Source organism: Mytilus trossulus, chromosome 3 (assembly GCF_036588685.1).
Source record: "Mytilus trossulus isolate FHL-02 chromosome 3, PNRI_Mtr1.1.1.hap1, whole genome shotgun sequence".
Lineage (NCBI taxonomy): Eukaryota > Metazoa > Mollusca > Bivalvia > Mytilida > Mytilidae > Mytilus > Mytilus trossulus.
The window spans coordinates 79,158,186-79,183,687 of record NC_086375.1 but is presented as its reverse complement, the minus strand read 5'-3'; the positions used below and the strand labels follow the sequence as shown (position 1 = coordinate 79,183,687).

General features: G+C 33.7%; 1 protein-coding gene across 1 annotated transcript; it reads left to right on the top strand.

Moving 5' to 3' along the window:
- Positions 1-8,188: 8,188 nt before the first annotated feature.
- LOC134712540 (annexin A7-like) lies at positions 8,189-22,528 on the top strand. The gene is made up of 4 exons (XM_063574187.1): positions 8,189-8,383; positions 14,668-14,954; positions 20,590-20,665; positions 22,022-22,528. The coding sequence occupies exons 1-4, from the start codon at positions 8,378-8,380 to the stop codon at positions 22,037-22,039; spliced, it is 387 nt and encodes a 128-aa protein (XP_063430257.1). The 5' UTR covers positions 8,189-8,377; the 3' UTR covers positions 22,040-22,528.
- Positions 22,529-25,502: the final 2,974 nt, after the last annotated feature.

Genomic DNA, 25,502 nt, shown 5'->3' with positions numbered 1-25,502 from the left:
ACAATGGAATTTTAAGCAACTGTCATATAAGTGAGAGGATAACCAGGTTAACCAAATTAATATTACTCCACCACAAGTTCATTATATATGACTATTGTTTTTTTTAAATTTAAGAAAATATCCTCATTATTAATAATTTACCCCGCTGATGGTCCTCAAATAATAAGTACAAATAAACAAAGTAGATTATTTTAACATCATATCTACATTAGTATGTCATACAACTATATGCAATGATATCTTTATACGTGTGTAAATAAAATAACTTATTAATCTGCTGTTCTGCTCTCTATACACATACCTTTGGGAAAAGTGTACTTCAATAAACATCTAGATACGTCGTTTTACATTACCCACACATTCCACAATAGTTGGCTTTCAACAAATGAAAATGAATCCACAATATACTAGAGTTCTTCATTTTTTTAAAAGGTTATGTATCCAGAGCCATATTTAAAATCCTCTAAAATAAAATATAAAATGCATGGTTCTCAGTATTGGAAGGTGCAAGTACTATAGTTATTTCAAAACAAAATTGAAACAAAACTACCATTTTTGGTAACTGTATATAAAGTTTCCTGTTGACGTCTTTGTTAAACTTGCAAATATGTTCTGAATGGTTTTTTTTGTTTTTTTCCAGCCAGTTGTGATGTATGTTCTGATTTGACTGCTGGATTTAAAAATAAATTTGCCATATCAGACTGTTCTTTTTGAAAGGCGATATTCGTTAGAACTTGCAATGTTTGCTCGAATTGAATACTAGTATGTTCTTGTGAATTTGAATATAATGAACGTAACATTGCATTTGAAGAGCAGCGAATCATATGCTCCAGTGTGCACTAAATGAATGTTACCTTGCACAGCAGGCTAGAATATGGTAAAGTGAAAGAGTTAATAAAAAGAAAACGAACTCGAAGGTAAATTCAGAAAGGGGGAAGTCCATAAAAACTACATCAAAACCAAACTTTCGACTTTATCAATCAACGAACTGAACATACTTTCACTTTAAATATATGACTTAGTCTCCGTACGGCCTATAACAGTGAGCCATACCCGGCCATATTTTCCTCTAGAAAATGCCCCAACATAACAAATCAGTTCAAACGGGAAAAATCAACGACAGGATTTATGACCGAACATGAACGAAAAACAAATACGACAATCAGAAATCACTGAATTATTTATAAAACGCCCAACCATCGCACTTACTTGGTAAAAAAAAGAGACGGGAGTTACAAATGGGCATCACTGATAACATAACATAATATACCAAGGGGGCATTATGGAACAACATAATATACTAGGGGCATTATAGCACAACATATTAAATAAACCGTAAAAACATTAGGAAATAGCTTAACTCGATAGGTTGGTACAAACCATAAACCCAACTTATATTTACAAAATAAAAGGCACGAAGAACTGATACAAGAGTTCTCGCAGTTACTGAAAGCTAGTCCAAAGACAATCTATAAGTATTTATGTTTCTTCTAGACTAAAGCATAATTCAGTACATATCGGATGTTATCCTAAAGCCTTCATAAATATGCTATAGTAGTCTGAGAAATGCATGACCGTTTGTGCAAAGAAAAACTAGAAGTCAATAGTATCGACTTAATAGACATGTTTATACGAAAAGGTATATTCACGACGCTGAGGTTGACAATTTACACTTTAAATGTGGGGACTGTGTCACAACACCAAAGAGATTACCTGTGAATACATTGTATTTTATTTAAAAACTGCATTGATCCTTTCGCAGGCAATTCCGTATGGAACGAATATTCAATAACATTTATACGATTAGAAATATCAGAAATAGATATTATTAATTTCCAGTATATTTTTTAAAGTAAATATAATAATACTGCAAAAAGGGAGGGGGGACGTTCATGTTAATACAGTAGATGTGCGGGGCAACGGAGATACGGGGTACATACGTGTGTGAATTCTTTGGCGAGCCCTTAATATATCTTGCAAATAGTCTTAAATACTATAATCTGATGTATACCTGAGCCAGAGGCGGATTTAGAGGTGGCACAGGGGGCCGCCCCCCCCTTTTGGGGAAAATTGGTTGCTTATATGGTGAATCACTGAAGCGGGACTGGAGCGATCCCCCCTTAGGTCAGTCAGTGGGTCCCCACTTATGAAAATTTCTGGATCGGCCACTAGGTCCTACTCGTAAATATATATGTAACGATCATTTTTATATAGTTTAAAAAACAAACAGTGTATGTATTTTGATCCAGTTGTTTGCCACCTAAATTGTTATCTAACGGAGTCTGTTTTAAACAACTAAAACACGATTTCAACATGAGGCATATTGCACTATATAGAAAATTTTCGCCCGGTCATATAGCTTCGAAGGCATGTATTTGCTTTCTTTATTTCCTTCCAACTTTGTCTCAATTTCTAAAATTTCAGCTCATTTTGTATTTTCTGTATAATAGTGTGTGATTGATGATTGTTGGTTGCTTAACGTTCAGTGGCAAATATTTCATGTATGTTAAGAACAAGAAGAGGTTTGTGTAAAATATGACTCGCTACTCATCGGTTTGCATTTACATTTTAAAACCACCTTATGCAGATTTTTTGTATTTCATAAATTCCTAAAACATTTGTGGAAATTCGCCAACCGTTTCATAAGAAAATGAGAATATGAAAAAGAAAAAAAAATGGCACCGATGACCGATGGGTCTTTCCTGCTAGGAGTTTCTCTAAAACAAATATGTTTTTTTTTAAATTAAATCTGTTGAATGGCCACCTTTTACTACCCTACGGAGGTACCATATGTTGTTGGGGTTTTTTTTCAGGGAGAAGGGGGACTAGGATCAAATTTGAAAAAGGCAGGACGGGATTTTTGACTTAAGAAAAGGCAAAATGAGTAACTTGGCCAAAATAAAACCTAAAATTTAACTTGCTTACTATGTGAGGCCGTTAGTTTTCTCGTTTGAATTGTTTTACAATGTCTTATCGGGGCCTTTTATAGCTGACTATGCGGTTTGGGCTTTGCTTATTTTTGAAGGCCGTACGGTGACCTATAGTTGTTAATTTTTGTGTCATTTTGGTCTTTTGTGGATAGTTGTCTCATTGGCAATCATACAACATCTTCTTTTTATATAATATTATCAATCTAGAATTGAATGAACTTGTATAACCCTCAGGCCCCTTTTCTAGACCACCCATTCCTACGCGCGTACACCTTTTATGTCTCATGACAAGTTTTAGCAAACAATGATATCACAAAAGCAATTGTCGTATAAGATGTGAAATGCAAAATGATGTTCTAGATAAATGTAATTTGAATTAACCAAGACGCACAGGATTTAAATATTACCTTTTTAAATCTATAATCAATGTTTTGACACCGTCCCCAAATTTTAAGTCTAATTTGTCAACCTCAGCGACGAGAATATACCTTTTCGTAACATGTCTATTGAAAGACAAAAAAGTGTTCATAAGTCATAACTGTAGAGCAACCATATATATCTAATTTTGTTGAATTTTAGCCAAAAACAAAATCAATTTAGGGACGACATCAAAAGTTCAATATAGGATAAAAAAAAAATCATCATATGAAAGATATTTAAAAAATATGTTACTGTTTTGATCAGAATAAGTTTATTCAAAATTCAATAGACAGCTGATAGATGGTCTATACTATAAAACATAACTGATCATACCTTCAAGGTGGTACATACTTTATCGATACTGCAAATATATCAGTCAATTTGTTATTTGATTTATAAAAAAGAAGATGTGATATGATTACCAATGAGACAACTCTCCACAAGAGACCAAAATGACACAGAAATTATCAACTATAGGTCACCGTACGGCTTTCAACAATGAGAAAATCCCATACCGCATGGTCTGCTGTAAAAGACCCCGAAATGACAATGTAAAATAATGCAAACGAGAAAACTAACGGACTTATTTATATACACTTTGAAAAATTAATGCATACTGAAAGTACTCTGATTAGCATCGCATTATGCATGATGTGAGACGAGCAACTATTTGTATACCGGAAAAGGGGGTACCGACAGTAAAAAAATATGATAAAAAAGTCACTGAAAAAAAAGTTCGACCCTCAAGTCCCCTTGATAATCTGGCCATAAGTTACTAGAGAACTAAACTTGAACTTTGGCTCGAACTCAAATTCGAAGCATAACTAGGACTTCATTTAAACTCAAATGAAAATCAAACTTGACTTAACATCATACTACAACCACTGTGTATCATCGCCACCGGAAATTGGTTACTAACGAAGCGGAGAGAAGCAGAAAAAAAATAAACAAGTTAAGAATTCATTCAATTTAAAGCATTTCCACTCATTTGATGAGGGTGTCGCTTAAGAAATGATTTTCTGATATATAATTCTTTTAATTATTAGGCCGATAAGTACAAAATAAATACAAGATTTTGTGTAATACTCCAAAACTTGCCACTTAGTACCGGAAAATTTCGAGGTCTATCGTCCTCTGTAGCCCCATTCTCAAGATATTTAACTGTTTTTCATTATATTTCCAGACACGATTTTAGATTATTATAGTGTGGCATCAAATTTACTGAAATTTGTTGTCAAAAAGATGCATTTTAAAGAATATAAACCACAAAAGATAAAGTCTAGGGTACGGCAACTTGCTCGTGTTGAAAAATTTACTGTATGGCAACTTGTTTTCAACTGTATGGCAACTTGCTAATTTTAGAATAGTTATTTACCGCGTCCTTTCAAAGAAAATGAAGTATTAAGTTCAAATATCTCAGGTGGGGGGTCCTTTTTATATTAAACTATTTTTGTCCTTTTCAAGGTTGAAATTTTTTTAAACTGTTATTTGACTGATAAATTTTAAAAACTTAACTGTTTTCGACCCACTGTCTGTAATCTGTTTTGTTAAAATTTGCAATGATGTTAACTGTTTATTTGAAATTGTGATTCTTGTTATCTGTTATTTGTTTTTGACATTATTTTCTCTGTTAACTGATCTTAACTGTTATTTACAAGAATCACATTAAAATTTGCTGTCCATCTCTTACTTAACGTTGCTTCCGCAAAGGAGTGACATTAACAGCATAATTATATGTAACTGTACATGTCTTTAAAAAAATCTTCAGTGAGTATAGTAAATCCTTGATTAAATTGAGAATGGAAATGTCAAAGAAACAGAAGCTCGACCAAATAGAAGAAACAACCCAACGCAGCGAGAAAATTATGCACTAGGGTGTGTGTCAAGTCACAGATAGGAAAAACACTAAGAATTGACACTCATAATTTTTAAACACCCTCTTTCCTCTTTCCCTTCCTTCCCGTAATAAATAAGGCTTAATATTAAAACTATGCATGTGTATATTTATGGAAAGAGAATCGTCCATAGATTTGATTTCCAATAGTAATAATGGTGAAATATAATCTCTTTTTTTGTGTAACTATGGCAACAATGAGCAATTATTTGATACCAAATATTGCAAAATAGGGGGTTGAACATGTCACAAAGATCTGAAAAATTTGGTCCAAAGGAAAATTTCAATCAATAAGAGTGATACCTTTCCTAATACCATAGACATATATCTACCAAGAGGTAAAAAAAATCATATGCATTTCTGCTTGTTTTTTCCATGAAATTGAATTGAAAAGATCGAGCGTCGAATCTTGGTTGAAAAAAAATACAAAATTTTCAAAATGTATGGCGGTACGGATAGGAACGCTTGGACGGTCAAACTGAACAATGGATTATAAAACATGCTAAAAATAATCTAAATGTTCATATAAACCCACTAGGAAGGCTATATTATTACTCAACTATCTAAAAATCAATTCAATTGTACAAAAACGTTCATATTTAGAAAATTCACCATGGCTCGAAACTAAACTTGTATGGTATACCTGAAGCTGTCTCCTAAGTGAGCAATCAATTAACTACAAAAGGGGGTCGAAGTTCAATGTTTGTTTCTTGAAACATATAAATGAACCCATATTTAAAAAATTAAATAAATACAAGACTTTAAGCAAAGGTTACGGACTCAAGTTGGGTCATGCAGGTGCAACAAATGCGGCAGTGTTAAACATGTTTAAAGATATTTCATGCCCCTCTTTATACGTCTAACCAATGTAGTCATTTCTGGCTTCTATTTGAAATGTATCCAAAACGTTAAAGGGAAAGGCCACTTCTTATCCAGCTTAAACCCTGGTCAGTCCTATGACGAAAATAATTCACATGTATATGGAATGTTTGATAAGTTATATCGACCCAGAGTACCTGGACGGAATTGTGAAAAATAAAGTACCTTTTCAATTTGCAATTCTTAAATTAACTGAACAGTGTGGCCTGGTAGAAGAGGCCGAAAAAAATAGGAATTGGTTCTCAAATTGAAATCAAATTTGCTAGTCTAAGAAATTCAGAATGGATCTAAAGATAGACCAAGGCTTCTTTATATCAGCTCAGATGGATATGAAAGAGTGCTTCAACTTGTGACACCTGAAATGTTACTTTCTGATTTTACACTGGTTTTGATGATTTAAAATAAAAATCAGTAAACCTTCGTAATTCCTTTCAATAAAATCATGTAAGCAATGAGCCGTATGAATACCCTGACTGCGATGTAACTATATAATTTATAAAAGCCCCCGCCATTAAAAAAATGTTCGCGCCCTATAGTATTCACTCATTATATCTGTTTGTTACACTTTCCTACGTCATGACGTTAACCCAAGTTTTCTCCCTTTTGGTGTTTGAAGCATTTTCGATTATTCATGACATAGTCTTTTTTCTTGGAGTCAGTCACTCCGTCTGCTTTTCCATCAGTTCAATTGTCTGTCCATGTGTCATTAAAGTTGCTGTTAACTCTTATCAGCATTTAAAATTTGTTGTTATCTGTGTTTGCCAAAATCGAGGTGTTGTTAACATGTTAACAGACCCACTACCATACAGTTTATCTGATCCTGATGGATAGTTATCTTATTTGCTATCATACCACATCTTAACTGTTTTTATTTAAAAAAAAAAAAAAACTAGTACCAACAAAAGATGAATGGACGGTTTATTTTATTGAACTTACAAAATTTCACCCAAACAACAAATAAGACAACATTTACAGTCGTTAGTAGTATAACGATATATATATTAATGTATTTAGGATAATATGGTTGAAAAAAAAAACTTTTTTACAAAATCGAAAAGCGGAAGGCAACGAGGCCTCCCGTGAACTGAATTAACGGCATATATTTATAATATTTGATAAGTAAGACATTTTGTATGTTTGTAAGCCTGTAAAGCTTTGATATCAACAAAATATCGTCACTTGATATTATCTAAACAGTGATTAATTTCCTCTTAAAATTATAATATATTGCAAGACGCCGTACAGACAAAAGTTGTTATTTTGCAATTCGCCGTACAACGTCCTGCAATTCGCCGTACAACAAACAAACAGTGTTTTTGTCCATATTCTTTAAAATGCGTCTTTTTGACAACAAATTTCAGTAAATATGATGCCACACTATAATATTCTAAAATCGTGTCTGGAAAAATAATGAAAAACAGTTCAATATCTTGAGAATGGGGCTACAGAGGACGATAGACCTCGAAATTTTCCGGTACTAAGTGGCAAGTTTTGGAGTATTACACAAAATCTTGTATTTATTTTGTACTTATCGGCCTAATAATTAAAAGAATTATATATCAGAAAATCATTTCTTAAGCGGCACCCTCATCAAATGAGTGGAAATGCTTTAAATTGAACGAATTCCTAACTTGTTTACTTTTTTTTCTATTTCTCTCCGCTTCGTTAGTACCCAATTTCCGGTGGCGATGATACACAGTGACAACTCGGACTCTAAATCGTTGGTTAGCCACATTCGTTAATTTGACTTCTCAAACACATACATTCTGATTATTATAATATATGGGGCATAGTATACATATATTATATTCAAACCTTATAAATATTACGATAACGATTTTCAAACCTAAACCGCATTAAACCACTGAAATGTCAATAATGAGACGTTGTTATGTTTACCTGTATTAGAAAGGTAATATTTTTTGGAAATACCGGCTACACACCCTTGATTTTTTGGAAACTATTAAATTTAACTAGAAACACTAAACAACAGTCAAATACTAATCTGACCTCAATTGAGGCCAAGGGAGGGATACACAAATCAAGTCGAGGTGGTGCAACATTTAAAACTAATATTAATTACGTAAACGTTATCTGAATCAAACATCACAATAAAACAAAATAATAACTGTTGCTATCTAATACGGACACCACAAGGGAAATCAATAAAAAAGATTGCGCTGACACGTGATTAAACAGATCCCGGTGAAAACTTGTCACAGTATAGGGACGGAAGAAATCACTTCAAACAGAAATGGAGGTAAGCCGTAAGGAACTATCTATTGTTGTTGAATTGAGATTGTAATCGTTGAGCACTACAAATTATATCAAGACATATATTTCTAACTTATTTCAAGACACTAACATGCAAACTATTGAACTATTGTACCTGTGTTAGGCATTCTGATTTTATTTAAATGAATTTCGGGGGAGACTCTCAAAACAAAGCAGGATGGTTTATAATAATGTTTCTAATATTACCATTGATTTGCATTCTACATGCATTGATTTGCATTCTACATGGATTGCTTTGTTTTATTTGTTATTGTATTTATATATTCGATGAAAAGCTTATTAGAAGTGTTTTACAACATGCCGAATCAAAATGCAGTTCTACTTACTTATTTCGATCTGTGCGTTCGGTTTAGCGTCAGATAAACAGTCTTCGGGTAGAAAGGCATGTAATTCAGTGGTTGTGGCAGGTTTGTTGGTGTACGTCATTCACTTTGTCGTTTATTGTTTTTTGTACCTAAATCATGCAGGCCGTTCGTTTCTCGTTTGAATTGTTTTAGATTTGTCAATCATTAGCTTGCTATGCGGTATGTGTTTTGCTCATTGTAGAAGGCCGTGCAGTGACACGAAGTTACTAACCTTCCACGTCAGTTGTTCTCATTGGAAATCACACCACATTTTTTTTAAAATAAATAAAACTTAAGCATGTTTGTTATGTTAATTGAACTCATATGACGATCATTATTACATGTATTGTTTGCAATTGAGAGTTATTTTTAAATTGATTTAACTTGATATTTTATTTACATAGTGTAACAAACTTGTCTAAGCTGTTACTAAACATCATAGATAATATGGTAAACTAATATGCAAATATTGAATAATTGTTTAGTATATTTTTTGAAAATATAAAAAATTGGGTACGCTAACAAGTTCGTTGATGTATCACAAAACTATCTCTAGGCTCTTAAGAGCCTTTGTCGCTCACCTGATACTACTTTGTTTTTGGAAAACCATGGAAAGAGAGATTGATATCACAACAGATACCCAAATAATGAATGAGGCCAAATTTAGTTTAATATTGGCCAAGTACTATAATACAAAATCCTAATGGCCATCTTAAACAGTAAATCGGCAGTAAATTAGCAACACTTAATCAGCACCTCATATAAAAGAACATTCATGTCATGTTTGGTTTCATTCCACTCTGTGCTCCTCTAGAAGAAACATTTGTGTATATGTTTCGGATAGGGTACGTTGTTAAACTAAGGTCCCATATGGCAGGCTGGCAGCCATCTTGTTGATGGTTTTGGTACATTGTAACAACCTTTCGTCGGCACCTAAAAGAAACATTAATTCAATGTTTGGTTTCATTTATAAGAAGATTTTTGTATTTATTACTTACAGGGTCCTTTGTTAAACTATTAAAGTTTCCTGCTGGTAATCGCCTTGAATGATTGATTGCCTACAATGAACAATATTGTATGTATTTCCCATAAGGTCCTCTGTTGAACTAAGTTCTCCTCTGACGACCATCTTGGATGATTGATTGGCTACAATGTACCAACACCTGGTCAGCACCTTATAACGAAAATTCATGCAATGTTTGGTTTCGTTCAATTCGTTTGTTCACTGTATAGCTAGCGTCGGGGTGTGATGGTTTGCACATCGGACTACTAACACAAAGGTTCCTGGTTCGATCCCCGGTTCGGGGAGAAAATTTCAGGGTATGCATTTTCATCTCTCTCTTGACACCATTTGCGAGTATGGTGTTGAGAAACGATGAAAGTACGTCAGATGGGGACGATATATGACTGACCCGTGTTAAGAGATAGACATATGTCTTGCACGTAAAAGACACCTTTAGATTTCGAAAGAGAACAGGTTAATGCAGCTACAAGGCAGCACTTGCACCCACAAAGTGGAAAAGGATTAATATAAGTTGCAATAACTTGTTTCCCAATCCACTATAAATCAATATGTGTAAACTAGAACAACTTCTCTAGAAGAATTTCAAAATGTAAAAAGTTAACAAGGACGAATTTCATGCCAGGTGAGCTAAACATTGACTACTAGCCTGTCTAAAATAATGATAAGAATAATCATGAGTGCTACACTTAGAGCGTCCTTTAAGTGTTTACTTTTGATTTTGAATATATGTTTTCATTTTAGGTATAATTTTGGAATATATTTTGTTGCCTTCGAATCTAAGTTTTTCTAAGGAAATTAATTTATTAGTGTCACGCTTGCAGTTGTACTATGTTTTGACCCTAGTTGGAGCATTTCTTCAAACAACTAAACAAATTCGTCTAATTGTATGACAAAATATTTTGAGAGTCGATTGATTAAATTTTTGTAACACCAAGGACAATATAACTATGTACATTGTTTATCAAAACGTGGATTTTAGATAAAGGTTTCTCTCGCATAACTTAAAAGAAACCATTAACATTGTGACTTTATCAAATGACTACTGGTTTTTGTCGAGCCTGCAACTTTTGTTGCGGAAGCTCGACATAGGGATAGTGATCCGGCGGAGGCGGCGTTAGCTAACTTTTTAAAAGCTTTGTATTTTAGAAGGTAAAAGACCTGGATGCTTCATACTTTGTATATAGATGCCTCATGTTACGAACTTTCCGTCAGTCACATGTCCAATGTCCTTGACCTCATTTTCATGGTTCAGTGACTACTTGAAAAAAAAGTTAAGATTTTTTGTAATGTTAAATTCTCTTATTTACTTTTGTAATAGGATTACTATATTTGGTATGTGCGTACCGTAGTTTAAACATATTTTATTTGCTGAATTAAAGCAAAATGGATTAGACACAAGTAAATCATACTTATGAAGTCTTCTCCATAATACAATATAAAGTTACAATAATAGTATAATATAATGGACATGCATATAAAACAAACAGTTTATGCAATATAATACTAGCTTTCATAGGTGAACAAAGAGGAGACAAAGTAAAAAAGGAAAAAGAAAGTTTGAAAAATCGTATACTTCTGTGACGATGACTTGTGGATTGATGACAACGATGACGTCCCGTGTCAGCAATAATAACGCTCTATCAAGGCATAAGAAATCTGTTTGACCTTTTTATGTAATTTTGAACATGTTTGAAAATTTGAATATTTTGTTCGTTCGAAAGTTCCAAGTGTCCGCAAATTAATAGTTTTGTATCTAAAACAAAGTTTTCAGATAGCCAGTTAAGGTTATGGAATAAGTTTTTCCTACATAATGTGTATTTTGGGCAAACGAAGAAGTAATGGTAGACATCCTCAATATCGGACCCACAATGACAAGAAGGATCATTTATAATATTAGCTCTAAATAGGTCATTGTTTAAGGATGAAGCGGAACATCGCAATTGCGTTAAGATAATATTTAATTTCCTTGGGCCGTACAAATAAAACGTTTCTATTTTACATACTAGACTATCATTTTTTAATTCTTTCTTAAATTTAGAAATAGAGTCGACACTGCGAATTTTTGGATCAAGTTTATTCCATGCACGTATAGTAGAGAGAATAAACGATTCAGTAGTAAGGGAAAGTCTACAAAATGGAACAATAATATCATGACCATTTCGCAGCGTACCTTGCAAGGTCCTAATGCCCGTCAGACAGTTTTCACCTGATCTCGCCCTCATTTCATGGATCAGTGAACAAGGTTAAGTTTTGGTGGTCAAGTCCATATCTCAGATACTATAAGCAATAGGTCTAGTAAATTCGGTATATGGAAGGACTGTAAGGTGTACATGTCCAACTGGCAGGTTTCATCTGACCTTGACCCCATTTTCATGGTTCAGTGGTCAAAGTTAAGTTTTGGTCTATATTTCTGGCGTATAAAATCATAATCCTGGTACTATTGATAACTATTTCTAATACTTTATGCATTAGGTCAACTATATTTGGTGTATGGAAATATTTTATGATCTATGTGTCTGTTACACAGGTTTTATTTGACCTTGACCTCATTTTCACGGTCCATTGCTAAGTGTTAAATGTTTGTGTTTTATTCTGTTTTTCTTAATTTATACGCAATAAGTTAACTGTATGTGTTGTATTGAAGAATTGTTAGCTGTACATGTCTGCCTTGCATGGTTCATCTGACCTTGACCTCATTTCCATGGTTCATTAATCAGTGTTTCGTTTTCTTGGTTAATGTTGAGTTAATGTGACAGTTGTTATGAAGCTTTATATTTAGGTCTTTCAACATAATATCAATGATTAGTAAAGAAGGCGAGACATTTCAGCGTGTGCACTCTTGTCGATAGATAGTTCTGTTTTGTGGACATACACAAAATGGGTACACAACGACGTGAACTGTACAGTGTTAAACTGTTGTAATTGTCTTGAACTGTGAGCTACCAGATCTTATTAATTTTAATATCAAGTAAGGCACAGGTCATAAATGATGCTAAAATTAAAAAAAGACACAGTTCATAAATTATGCAAGCTTCTGTGTGATATTGGTTATTTGCATATGACCGCAGACATTTTTTGCGTCGTTTAATGCTATCATGTTGTCGTCGTCGTCCGAAGACGCGTTTAGTTTCCGGACAATAACTTTAGTTTTAGTGAATGAATGTCTAAAAAAATTACCAGCAGGTTCAATACCAATAAAGAAAGGTTGGGATTGATTTTGGGGGGTTATAACTTATGGTCCCAATAGTTTAGGAATAAGGGGCCAAAAAGGGGACTCAAATAATCATTTTTGTAATTGCCAAACAATAATTTGTTTAAGTATATGAATCTCTCTGAAATTTTACCACACGTTTACATACCATGAAGGTATTGTTAGTATTGACTTGGGGGAGGGGGTGTTATGGCTCAAACTACTTAGGAATTAGGGGCAAAGGTGGGGACTATGTTTTTCTGGTCGATGGACAATTAAGACAATTATGTACAAAGAAATGTCAAGTTTTAGACTATTTGCCAAAGAAGGGTGTGTGTGTTGAAATCATATTTTTTTCGGGGCCGGGGGGGGGGGGGGGGGGGGTGTAATTGCACAAAAGCAAAAAATATATAAATTAAAATTATCTTACCAATTCTAAGTTCTTCGACTGCAGTTATTCTGTGTCAAATATTTAATAACAATCCAAATTCAGACCTGTATCAAGCACGAATATTATGTCCATTTTTGCCCTAACTGTTCAGTGTTTAACCTCTGCGGTCGTATCCAGCTGCGCTCAGCGAAGCAATATACAGCGAAGCAATATATAATGTGTTGCATATTGTGTGCATAAAGGATAAAATTGTTTAAAAAAAAACTCCAAGGGATTATTTTAAATCAATGTTTTTAGAATGGCCTTATTTTGAATCCCTGGCCTTTTTCTGAACCCCTGGTCTTGTTTCCCGATAGCGATTCCATAAGTAAAAAATCATGTATAAATTTAAAGTAGAATGATTGAGACATTGATTGATTGATTGGGTGTTGTTTGCTGATTGCTTTACGACTGAAATTGTTATAAAATTAATTTAAGGGAGTTCGCTTCTCAGTTTCAAAGTAATTGACTTTTCAAAACACTAGTTTATATAGATAGCGAATTAATAAAGGAATCCAAAGAGCAAAATAAATATAAAGGTCACCGTACTTGTTTTTGAGATATTAGCCATTGGAATTTTGGCGGGAAAATATTCTCTCTTGGCTTTTCATAGCTTTATCATTGACAAGTTGAAGTTCTTAAAAACTGTTAAAAATTAAATAAAATTTTAAAAGACTTTTACAGATGGACTAAAATTAACCATGTAAAAGATTTACAAAAAGAAAAATGGGGGGTCACCGGGCAAATTTTTTCAAGGCATTCAAATGGATAAAACCGTGAGAGGATTCCGAAAATCTGACAAACAATTTAAGCATGACAAGCCACCTTCTTTAACAAAACAACATAAATACCCCCGCAGATCAAATGTTAGATGAGTCGAATGAAACACACAGGCACTTGTTTCTTATCCTTTAAAAGCTTTAAGGTTGACTATCCATATAAATAGAATTTTATTTATATGGATAGCCGACTTTCCAATGGATACAAACAAGTGCTTGTGGCATGAAAACTCCATTCCAAATTCAACCGGGGCGATTTTTCTTTGCACGTTTTTTTTTATTCTTAATGCGAAAAAAAATAATTATCAAATAAACAATTACAAAACAAATCACGAGTCGGAAAATAATTGTTAATGCCCTATGAGGAACATTGATTGGATTAATGAAATATATACTAGTACGCCAGAAGTAGAATCATGCGTCTGATTAAAGTACGAAGTAAATTATTAGGAAATACTTAGTACATTGGAATATTTTTTTAGCAAAAGGAAATGCCACCACCATACAGTGGTCCACCACAAGGTGCCCCACCACCTCAGGGATATGGACCACCTCCACAACAAGGATATGGTCCACCACCCCAGGGACATTACCCACCGCCACAACAAGGATATGCCCCACCACCGCAACAAGGATATGCCCCACCACCACAACAAGGATATTATCCACCACCACAACCACAACAAATGCAGCAGCAGCAACAACAAACAACAGTTGTAAACATTGGTGGCCAACAACAATCGACAGTTTTAGTGCAACACAGAGAACGGTAAATACTACACACTATTGTTTTGATATATATGATAATGTTTTGTCTCGAGGTGAGACGTAAGAAAAAAATAAAAGAAAAAAAGCATAATGTGCGACTCATTTCAAAGGCAACAACGATTGTTAGTTTGTGATTTGGTCAGTTTAAGGTGAATATTGGTAATTCTATGATATTTTGGTATGCAGTTATGTTAGCATTGGTAATTATTATTTCCTTGTAGATTATTTGAAGCCTGCCCTTAGTCAGAGTTCACTACCTTACATACTTTGCCATTTGTGATTACAGTTTCAAGGCCGGGAAACCAGTAATGTTAAGCCAATGGTCCGTGGTACTTAAAAATGTATGGTACACAGGAATAGTAGTTCTATGATGTTTAATCATAATTTGGTAAAACAAAAACCACAAAAAATGTATTCTGTGTTTCTCAAGTCCGTCAGTATAGTATTACTAAGTCAATGACAGATGATATTTAGTTGTATCTCTTGTACATGGAGATTATTTGGTCCGTTCTCTTACTTAATGGTCCATTGACTTGGCACACTTTACATGTTAAAGTACTGCTATTTAAAGCAATATTCCCCTTTTCGCTCAGTTTAAAGTCTGTTAAAAGTGTAAATTGATTTGACCTATAACTTTACATAATTTTTATCAGAAATTTATCATATAACCTGTATTCAGTTCCCTGTAGAACTTCTAATATACCGTGTTAGTAGAACAGACTATTCACATTCGCTTTCATATCTTTTTTCTTCAAGGAAACAAGGCAGATAACATTTGCTTTCGATGATAAAATGTTTAAAACAAAAATATTTCAGTTCTTCTTACTAGTACGTTTTACGTTTAATATTTTATCATCAATTCTAGTTTGTTATTGGAGAAGTTTATTATTTATTATCAATTTTGTCAATATATACCAGACATGAAAATAACTATGATTTAACAATTAAAACTAGGTCCATTACTATCGTTGTATGGAACTTCATATATATATCACATCTTCATGCCTTATATATCATGTACTGTAGTACGCCGCTAGATTAAAACTGACGTGGAAAGGTAACACATGCCCACCGAAAGCTCTTTTTATGAGAGCCCAGATGGTCGTGTGGTCTAGCGGGACGGCTGCAGTGCAGGCGATTTGGTGTCACGATATCACAGTAGCATGGGTTCGAATCCCGGCGAGGGAAGAACCAAAAATTTGCGAAAGCAAATTTACAGATCTAACATTGTTGGGTTGATGTTTAGACGAGTTGTATATACATTATGTACACAGCCATGTATCACCAACATTGGTGGCGATCCGATGGATACATCTGTTGTAGGGTTGTCACTGACTCAGACGTACTTATGAATATAATTATTTTCTGTGACTGTATCTTACATTAATTTGTAGGATCCTTTACTATAGATAATTTAGCTGATCTGTAACAATTACATCTTCATGCCTTATATATCATGTACTGTAGTACGCCGCTAGATTAAAACTGACGTGGAAAGGTAACACATGGCCAGCGAAAGCTCTTTTTTTGAGAGCCCAGGTGGTCGTGTGGTCTAGCGGGACGGCTGCAGTGCAGGCGATTTGGTGTCACGATATCACAGTAGCATGGGTTCGAATCCCGGCGAGGGAAGAACCAAAAATTTGCGAAAGCAAATTTACAGATCTAACATTGTTGGGTTGATGTTTAGACGAGTTGTATAAACATTATGTACACAGCCATGTATCACCATCATTGATGGCGATCCGATGGATACATCTGTTGTAGGGTTGTCACTGACTCAGACGTACTTATGTATATATATATATATAAAATGACTGAATAAATAGTCAACGATCAATCTTACAGGGCGATGGATCATGTAATATGATTCTGTACACTACAAAATATAATATATAACAAGTCAAAAAGGGTACAACATCACCATAAAATAACTATAAAATATACAAATATTAGATATTTCGGATAACAGATATCCTTCTTCAATAATAGCGCGATGTCAAATGAATCATGTCAATTCAAATTGAGACTCTATCAAAATCTTGATTTATACAATTTAAGCGAACGCTGGAATAATTTTAAAATTTCCAAACACACCGCAGACTACAGAAATATGCCAAAAATAAAAAAAGTTATTTACAATGTGAAATGGCACAACTCTAGATTTCCAAAGGATGTGACAGTTGAGATGTAATAACTGCATTGAGGGCAGTCCTCAAACAAAAAAATCAATAAAATCAAATATGTCCTAACCGATCCAGGATGGTATAAATTAGACAACGGCAGGGCAATTACAACAGAACTTACATATTAAAGCCTTCCAAACGAATAGCAGTCTAATAGTGATTGAAAAAAAAGTTTTGTATAATGAGGTAAAATAATTGAACGTGGCAACGTACTTATGCATCATCCCGAATCAATGAAAACCTGTAATTTAAACTGTTATTTTAAAAAATAATTTGGAACTGTAAAGCCAGTACTAAATCCGGCGTTGTTTGAAACAGGTGGTCACAGGAAAAGGAGGGACTCGTTCTATGTTTTTTCATTTATGCCCTCTGGGGAGACTGTCCGTAACTTTCTTATCCAAAATCTTTCCCGAGCGACTCTGTCGACCTTCGACCAACACTCGTTGTGGTCTATTATCGTGATGGTAAGGTTTTTGAGATCAGCTTGTGTGTGTCCAGGTGATCTCAAATGACGACTTACGGGTAGGTCGGGCTTGCAAGTGTAGTCACTTCGATGACCATTCATGCGTTTGTTAAATGGCTGCTCTGTCTCGCCAACATACTGCATGCCACATCGACACTGAAGGAGGTATACAACATTCATATATACGAGTCTAAATTGAAAACTACGTTCAAACCTATGATTGCGTTGGATAAAAACCGCAATTTTTATACGTGTGCATGTAAAACAAATTTCGTTGTAGAAGGGTCTAAAACAGCACAAACAACATTTTCCAAAAGACCAAAAAAGTGAAAAAGTATATTTAAACAAAACGCATTTAACTAACAGGTCGAACAACTGATGTTCATTAACCCTGCTGACTGCCATTGGCGATTGCCAAATAAAATTGATCACAAGATGTTACAAAATGGATCTTAATTCAAATTTAATACTAAACAGAAAACAAATTTTAACTTGTGGCCACGATGTTATGCCACGGTGTCAATATTTTTTAGTACACCAGATCCGGATTTCGACAATAAATGTCTCTTCAGTGATGTTAGGGATCGAAACGGTATTTGGAAGGCCATATAAAAAGTACCCTCCTTTTTAAATCCTGACTTGAATAATAGACCTTGTTCACGTATCACAGTAACAGCATTGAGGCTTTGAGGGAGAGGTATACATACACAGAGTGAGACTAACAAAATATTTTAAAGAAAATGAAATATCCGGAAATGTCAAATCCGTCAAAAAACCCACTTCATCTGTGATTCATTCATTTCACATGACACAATGTTTCATATACTTTGTTAATATATATATACCTTATGTTATGTAGTTTCCGTCTGATATTTTTCCATTGTCCTGGGTCTCATTTTCATGGTAAAGAGACTACTTGAAAAAAGTTAAGATTTTTTTGAAATTTCTTTCCTTTATGAGTAATATGAGAACTGTATTTGCCATTGGCTGTTGGTATGTGCGTACCTTGCAAATTCTTCATGCAAGTCAGACAATTTTGCCTTTACCTCAACCTCATTGCATGGATCAGTGAACAAGGTTAAGTTTTCGTGGTCAAATCTATAGCTCAGATAAATGTAAGCAATATGTCTACTATATGCGGTGTATGAAATGATTGCTAGTTGTCATCTTACCTTGTCCTCATTTTCATGGTTTATTGTCCAATGTTAGATATTAGTTTTCGTGTTTTGGTATGTTTTGCGAGTAAGCATCGTATTTGAATGAATGAAATAATTGCAAAATGTGGGGAGTATTATTTTTTCTATTTTGTTAATTGCCAATGTATACCAAATGTATACCAAACTTTATTTAAGACATATGGGTCACATAAATATATATACAATTTTACACCATGATGTCGTTAAATACTTTTAATATATGGTCAGATTGCTGGAACACCCCTCACTCTTTTTTTTTTCTTCATAAATCATGGAAAACTATTATTCTGCAATGACAAATCTAAACATGTATTGGAGTTACAAATAAGATCCGCCCAATCAGACTAACATTTCACTTCATACGTGTATCTAATACACGCAGCAGATAAATAACGTGCAAGTCACAGATCGTCTCGAAGGCAAAAAAACGTCTTCCTCTTTTAAACATTACACTGTAGTGCTGTTATCCAATGAACACAAGACATGGCGATAATTTACAACTGGATAAAAGTTTTTAAAAGTGTAACTATTCTATTTGTAGACGTCAACTACAACATGAAAGTCATTGCTAATTATCATAAACAGGATATAACAAATACAAAATAGTACGTTTGTCAAGTGTCTTAATTATCCAGGAAAAATACAGATATGAGTACATATTTTAATTGATAAGTATGAAGTTGTACAGAGGCGTACTAACTGGCTCTCATACGTAATCGCTTAGAGCACATGCGGTTGGGGAATTGACCCCGCACTTTTCCTAAATAATTTTATACGTAGATATTCTTTTTATATTTTTTTATGTAATTTAACGTGTTCTTGCCCACATCTATACTATATTACACTACTAGTAACATTAGTTTGTATATGATAACCCACTATCCTTATCATTGTGTAATATAAACAATAGTGGAACATCATGCCATTGAAATAATGTTATGTATTATAATATGAGCAAGAACACATTAAATAGTTAAGATATTAGAGAAAATATCTATAAACAAAAATAATTTAACGAAATAAGGTATAATGGGGTTCACTAAACGACAATTTTAAGGTCGAAAATGGCATTAATTTCTAACTTTCCCTTAAAGAATATATAATTGTCAAGTACTGACATAAATGTACCCAACATATTTGTCTGTGAAATTTAACCGATCCCCGCCAAAGCTACATAATAAGGCTCTTAGTTTTCTCGTTTGAATTGTTTTACATTGTCATTTCGGGGCCTTTTATAACTGACTATGCGGTGGCGTCTTTGCTTATTGTTGAAAGCCGTACGTTGACCTATAGTTGTTAATTTTTGTGTCATTTTGGTCTCTTCTGGAGAGTTGTCTCATTTGTAATAATCTTCTTTTTATATACATATATATTAGATATTGTATGTTTAATGTGTTGCTTTATTGGTAAAAGCAAACCCTCCTGGTATCTTTACACTTTGATAAGCAAACGGTAGCGAGTTCTAACCCATGATTAGCAAGCGGTCCAACAATATGTCCCCATTCAAAAGCATTGACCGTCATAAAATGGGAGTTCCGACCCCCTGAAACCCCTCCCCTAGATCTGCAGCTGGGAGGCAAATCAAAATGAAATTAGATCAAGTTCTATTATCAAATTATCACCAATTACATGCAGAATGATGAAATGAACAATACAAAAAAAAAACATTGATGAAATACGAATACCAGACAGTTGGAATATGTAGTAACAAAAGAATATCATAACTTTTTATTCTCGATTTTTCCTATTTTGTATACTGATATATGCTTTGATTGTCAATTCTTTGTTTTTCAGGTTTGCTGACAAAATCTGTTTGAATATTGTGATTTCACTGTTCTTCCCGTTCTGGATATTTGTATGGATTTGTATGGTAAGGTTTTAAAATATTTAGTTTTTGCGATGCAGCCTCTCCAATAAATACGTAATTTTATTACAAACTGGGAATATTACCAGAGAAATGTTAATTGGGGACTACAAATTACATAATTATTACGCACTTCTACTAAGTCACAACCATTAAAGAGTGCACTTCAGCGAAACTTGTCAGTCTTAAATATATCCAATCAAAATGTAGGTATGCGGGTTGGTCTTGAAAATTACATGTTGGACGAGGTTGTCATGCATCCCTTCTGACCAAGCACGTTAACACATGCCCCAGCGTGACATTTTGAATACTAAGCAATGTATTGTCACGTGGCAATAACATGTAAGCATTCGGAATATATATTTGATACTTAATACTGGACTTTAAGCAAAACAGTCAAGAAAAGTAGCGCTTGCTTAACTGTATTTTAAACAGCATTTTGTAATGACCCCAGCACATTTTGAAAAATAAAAAAAACATAACAGTCAATTATAGTAATATTAGGAACATTAGGAACAAAATCCATCCTTATAAAGATGTTAGAATTTTTTTTCTGCCAAACCCTGTGGAAGATAATGGAGTTCAAAATTTTTTAGTTTGAAAACAAATTTCTAGATCTGTTTTTTTTTTTTGGAAAAATAGAAGAATTTGACTTTCTATGTCTTCTATTTGTTTGGAGAGGTTCAGACTAAATCTTGATAGCAACTATATAATACGTATAATATATCACACATATAAAGTTGAGCGATGTCCCTTTGTCACCATGCATTGATATAGTAAAAAAAATCTAGTCTTGTTTCTTACATATGTTCCTGTGTCCCATGCATCCAGAGTTTTACTATCGATGGCAACAAAGCCAACCTTCCACAATTTAAGAAACTCGCCACCTTATTAGAAGACCAATAGTATTTCGAAATCTAAAAGGCCAAATCACAATTCGCTATATCACTTTCCATTCAAATTGGATATTTCATTTAACGGTACGCTAAATTACACATGCTGCAATTCTGATTCGATTTCCTGGTTAGATTCGTAGACCGCTCAGATTTTCAATATCTCGAAATGGATACAAATTCGGCTTACTTGGCCATAAGCGCTCCTCGGTTAACCGACGTCATCAAACCAGACGTGCTGCATAACTATGATTTGACAAGTGCTGTAGGCACAGTTATACCCAAAAGGATAGTCAGTAACCTCTCCCCACCCCGAGAAAACGTCGATAATGTTCGTTGTAAGTTCTGCGCTCCATCTTTAGGGAGAAAATACACTGCCAATATGCACTAACGTATTTTTTGGGGAAAAAAAACCACCATGCAGCTTTTGAATACTAATCTAACATCTTTTAACTTCTTTTCTTTTCAGTGCATTTGTGAAACCTAAAAAAGACGATTTGTTGTGAACATAGAAGATAGTGCTTTGTTAAAGTGACATAATTTGTTCTCTTTATAATTTGTCAGGCGTGCTGAATTAACAATAATTACTTGGATTATAACGAAATAAAACTGCTGGACTTTTCTCGTATATGATTCGAAATGTGCCTTATAAAGTGTAACACGGATATCTAGTTTCTCTTTAAGACGACAAAACAAATTTTGTGTTTGCCTTGATAATACAATTTATTGACACCCTCTTATTATTACTGAATTATTTCTCTTTTCAAGGAGAAGTATTTACTTTCAAGCAGCATAACATTTCTAATTCATCAAATAACTTCTGAACTGTACACGAGTCTAGTTGAACAATGCAATTGATTGCGTATCATACTTAAATCATCGTTTTTGTGTATCATTGTGCGTTATACAAATCAAATATCATTAAAAGTTATAATTTTGAATGATAAAAAGAAATAAAAATACGTCCACATTCTTATTTTCTTTTCTTTCGTTATCCACTGTCAGTGATTTCCACAAGCAAACTGTTAATCCTGGTATCTATGATGAGTTTATTTAAAGAAAACTCATGTAAGATTTGCGTAAGAATGAGTAACGGTCAACTTCTCTTGGATTGATTTCACTAAAGATAAAAACAAAAACAAGAAGATGTGGTATAATTGCCACTGAGAAAATATCCATCAAAGATAACGGATGAGTATAACCGGAATAATGTAAAATTGTTGAAAATGATATACACTCTTTAAAATATAGAAGATTTTGTCACTTTTAGATTATGACTCTGGAGTGAAAGAAATACAGAAGAAGTTTGCTCTACCTTTTTTTAATATTTTTTATAATTAGAGAAATTTGTAACACCGAAAATTTCCAGATCCAACGACTGACACTAGAGGAAAAGGTTGTTATCCCCTGTTTTCGTTTGGTTCATATGGTTCAACTCATTTTGTTGACTTTATTTCTTTTTTGGTCATAGTGTTGACTTTATTTTTTGGTCATAGTGTTGACTATCTTTCTTTGACTTGTAAGTTGGGTTGCTACGGTAGCATCTTATTATTTTTATAACAGATCAGCAAAATTAAGAAAAAAATAATTGTACAATATGCCTTTACCGATTTCAATGTCCGTTTTTTAAATGATTATTTTTAGATATTAAGATTTCGGTTTAAAATTTTGATTTAATTTTGATGTTTTAATTATTTATGGTGTCTTGTCGTTTAGGATTAATAATGGTGTTTACAAATGATAAAAAAAAAACACCAATAGATGACCTTTAATCAATCATCAACGACAAAACGACAGTGTTCACTTGACCTAATTATTATTTGAATGGTTTACAGTTTGTAAGAGTCGATTTCTGTAGGTTAAGTCTGTCGACCTAAGATCTACATGTCCGAAAGAATGGGGGTGTTCTGTCCTTGACCTAATTTTCAAATATATAGAGCAGCAATACATTTCTTTTTCTGATGTACAGTCAATATACCAATATTCGGTTAAAATATATTTTCTTTGCAAACCTTGGGTCAAATTGGTAAGGATATAAACCTTGGGACAACATGATGGTAAGGATATAAAACTGTAACCATCCTTCATATTGTCTCCAAGTCATTTACAGTAGCAAGCGAAAACGCCATGAAAAAAGAATCCTTCCATTTTTGTCTCGCCTTGACGGCGTCAACAATGTATTAGTTTGTGATTAGCTCAGTTTTATGGGGAACCACTAGTGGTATGTCAATGATAATTGGTATGCAGATGTATTACCATTGCCACATCTCATTGCTATGGAGATTATTTGGCTCCGCCCCTCAGTCATGGTCTATTGACTTTGAATTGTTTGCTTACTTTACATGTATTAGTTTGTGATTAGGTCAGTTTATGGAGATCCACTTGTGGTACGTCAATGATAATTGGTATGCAGATGTATTACCATTGCCACATCTCATTGCCATGGAGATTTTTTGGCTCCGCCCCCTCAGTCATGGTCTATTGACTGAATGGTTTGCTTACTTTACATGTATTACTTTGTGATTAGGTCAGTTTATGGAGATCCACTTGTGGTACGTCAATGATAATTGGTATGCAGATGTATTACCATTGCCACATCTCATTGCCATGGAGATTTTTTGGCTCCGCCCCCTCAGTCATGGTCTATTGACTTTGATTGGTTTGCTTACATTACATGTATTAGTTTGTGATAAGGTCAATTTATGGGGATCCACTTGTGGTAGGTCATTGATATTTGGTTTGCAATTGTATTAGCATTAAGGTAGATCATAAGTAAATGTTTTTTGAGACAGAATTTTCTTATAATTTGTCAAAATGAAGATTTTACTATGTTTTTTTCATAAATACAATAAACAGTATGGGTCACCGTGCTATTTTTCAAGCTATGAGTCGTTGAAAATTGCCTAAATTTGGTTAGTTTGTTCATGGAAAAACACAAAAGAGTGCATACAAAAAGTTCTATGAGATAGAATTTTGAAATAAATTGTGAGAAGATAGGTTTCGTAATATGCTTTAAGAAAATAAAAAGAAAACATGGTGTCACCGAACTTGTTTTCTTGCCACATGTGAAAATAAAAAAATTCCCTATTAGCCTAGTATAAATTTTGTACTAATGGAGTTATCTCCCCTTAAATAGCTCATCTGCAAAAAATGATTTTAAAAACCAAAAAGGTTTATATTAGTTAAAATATTTTGGATAATACAATAAATTAACAAGTTTTCTTTATATGAATAAACACTCTAACCATTAAATTGTAAATCTGTTTCAAAATTTGCTGATTTGGGCAAATAACTCGACCGATTTTGTACTGTGATTGTACAATCCAAGATGGCGGTATACCATCAATCTACCTTCATTGCCAAAATTACAAAAAGAAATGGCTTTTGTGTGCTCAAATAATTTATGAGGAAAACGCATAATTCCTTATGAAAAGTACATCATGCGCTCAATCAAACAATTTTCACAAAATGCTGTCGTCAGCGGAAAGGGAAAAAGGCTGCATAATACATTATACATGATTATCAAGGAAATAAGCAATATTTATTTTAATAATATTTATTTTAAGATGACAACCTCAGTAGATAAAATTTATCAGGTCGTCCACAAAATAACAGCTATGCTGCATAAGTTAAACAAACATTATATGAACATAGTAAAATTCATCTCCATATCATTTACAGCAAACAAATATTCGGGAATACCAGTTAAAAGAAAATTATAATATTTGTCTTTAAACTTTAAACCTAGTCTGGTTAAATGTGTTAGATAGAATGACTAAACGGGGAACTTATAATCATATTCAAAACAGTGTGGTCCTGGCCATTGATTGACGACCTAAATTATCCCATTGACTGAGACAGATGAGGTGAACGTTTGTCGGTAACAATCACTGCTCAATATGCACTTGTTAAAGACACTGAATCTGTGGGGTCACCAAAGGTTCTCAACA

Excerpts from the sequence above, each read along its gene's own strand:
- LOC134712540 (XM_063574187.1), top strand. Across the intron at positions 14,955-20,589 it reads TTAGTGCAACACAGAGAACG|GTTTGCTGACAAAATCTGTT; the intron begins GTAAATACTACA and ends TTTGTTTTTCAG.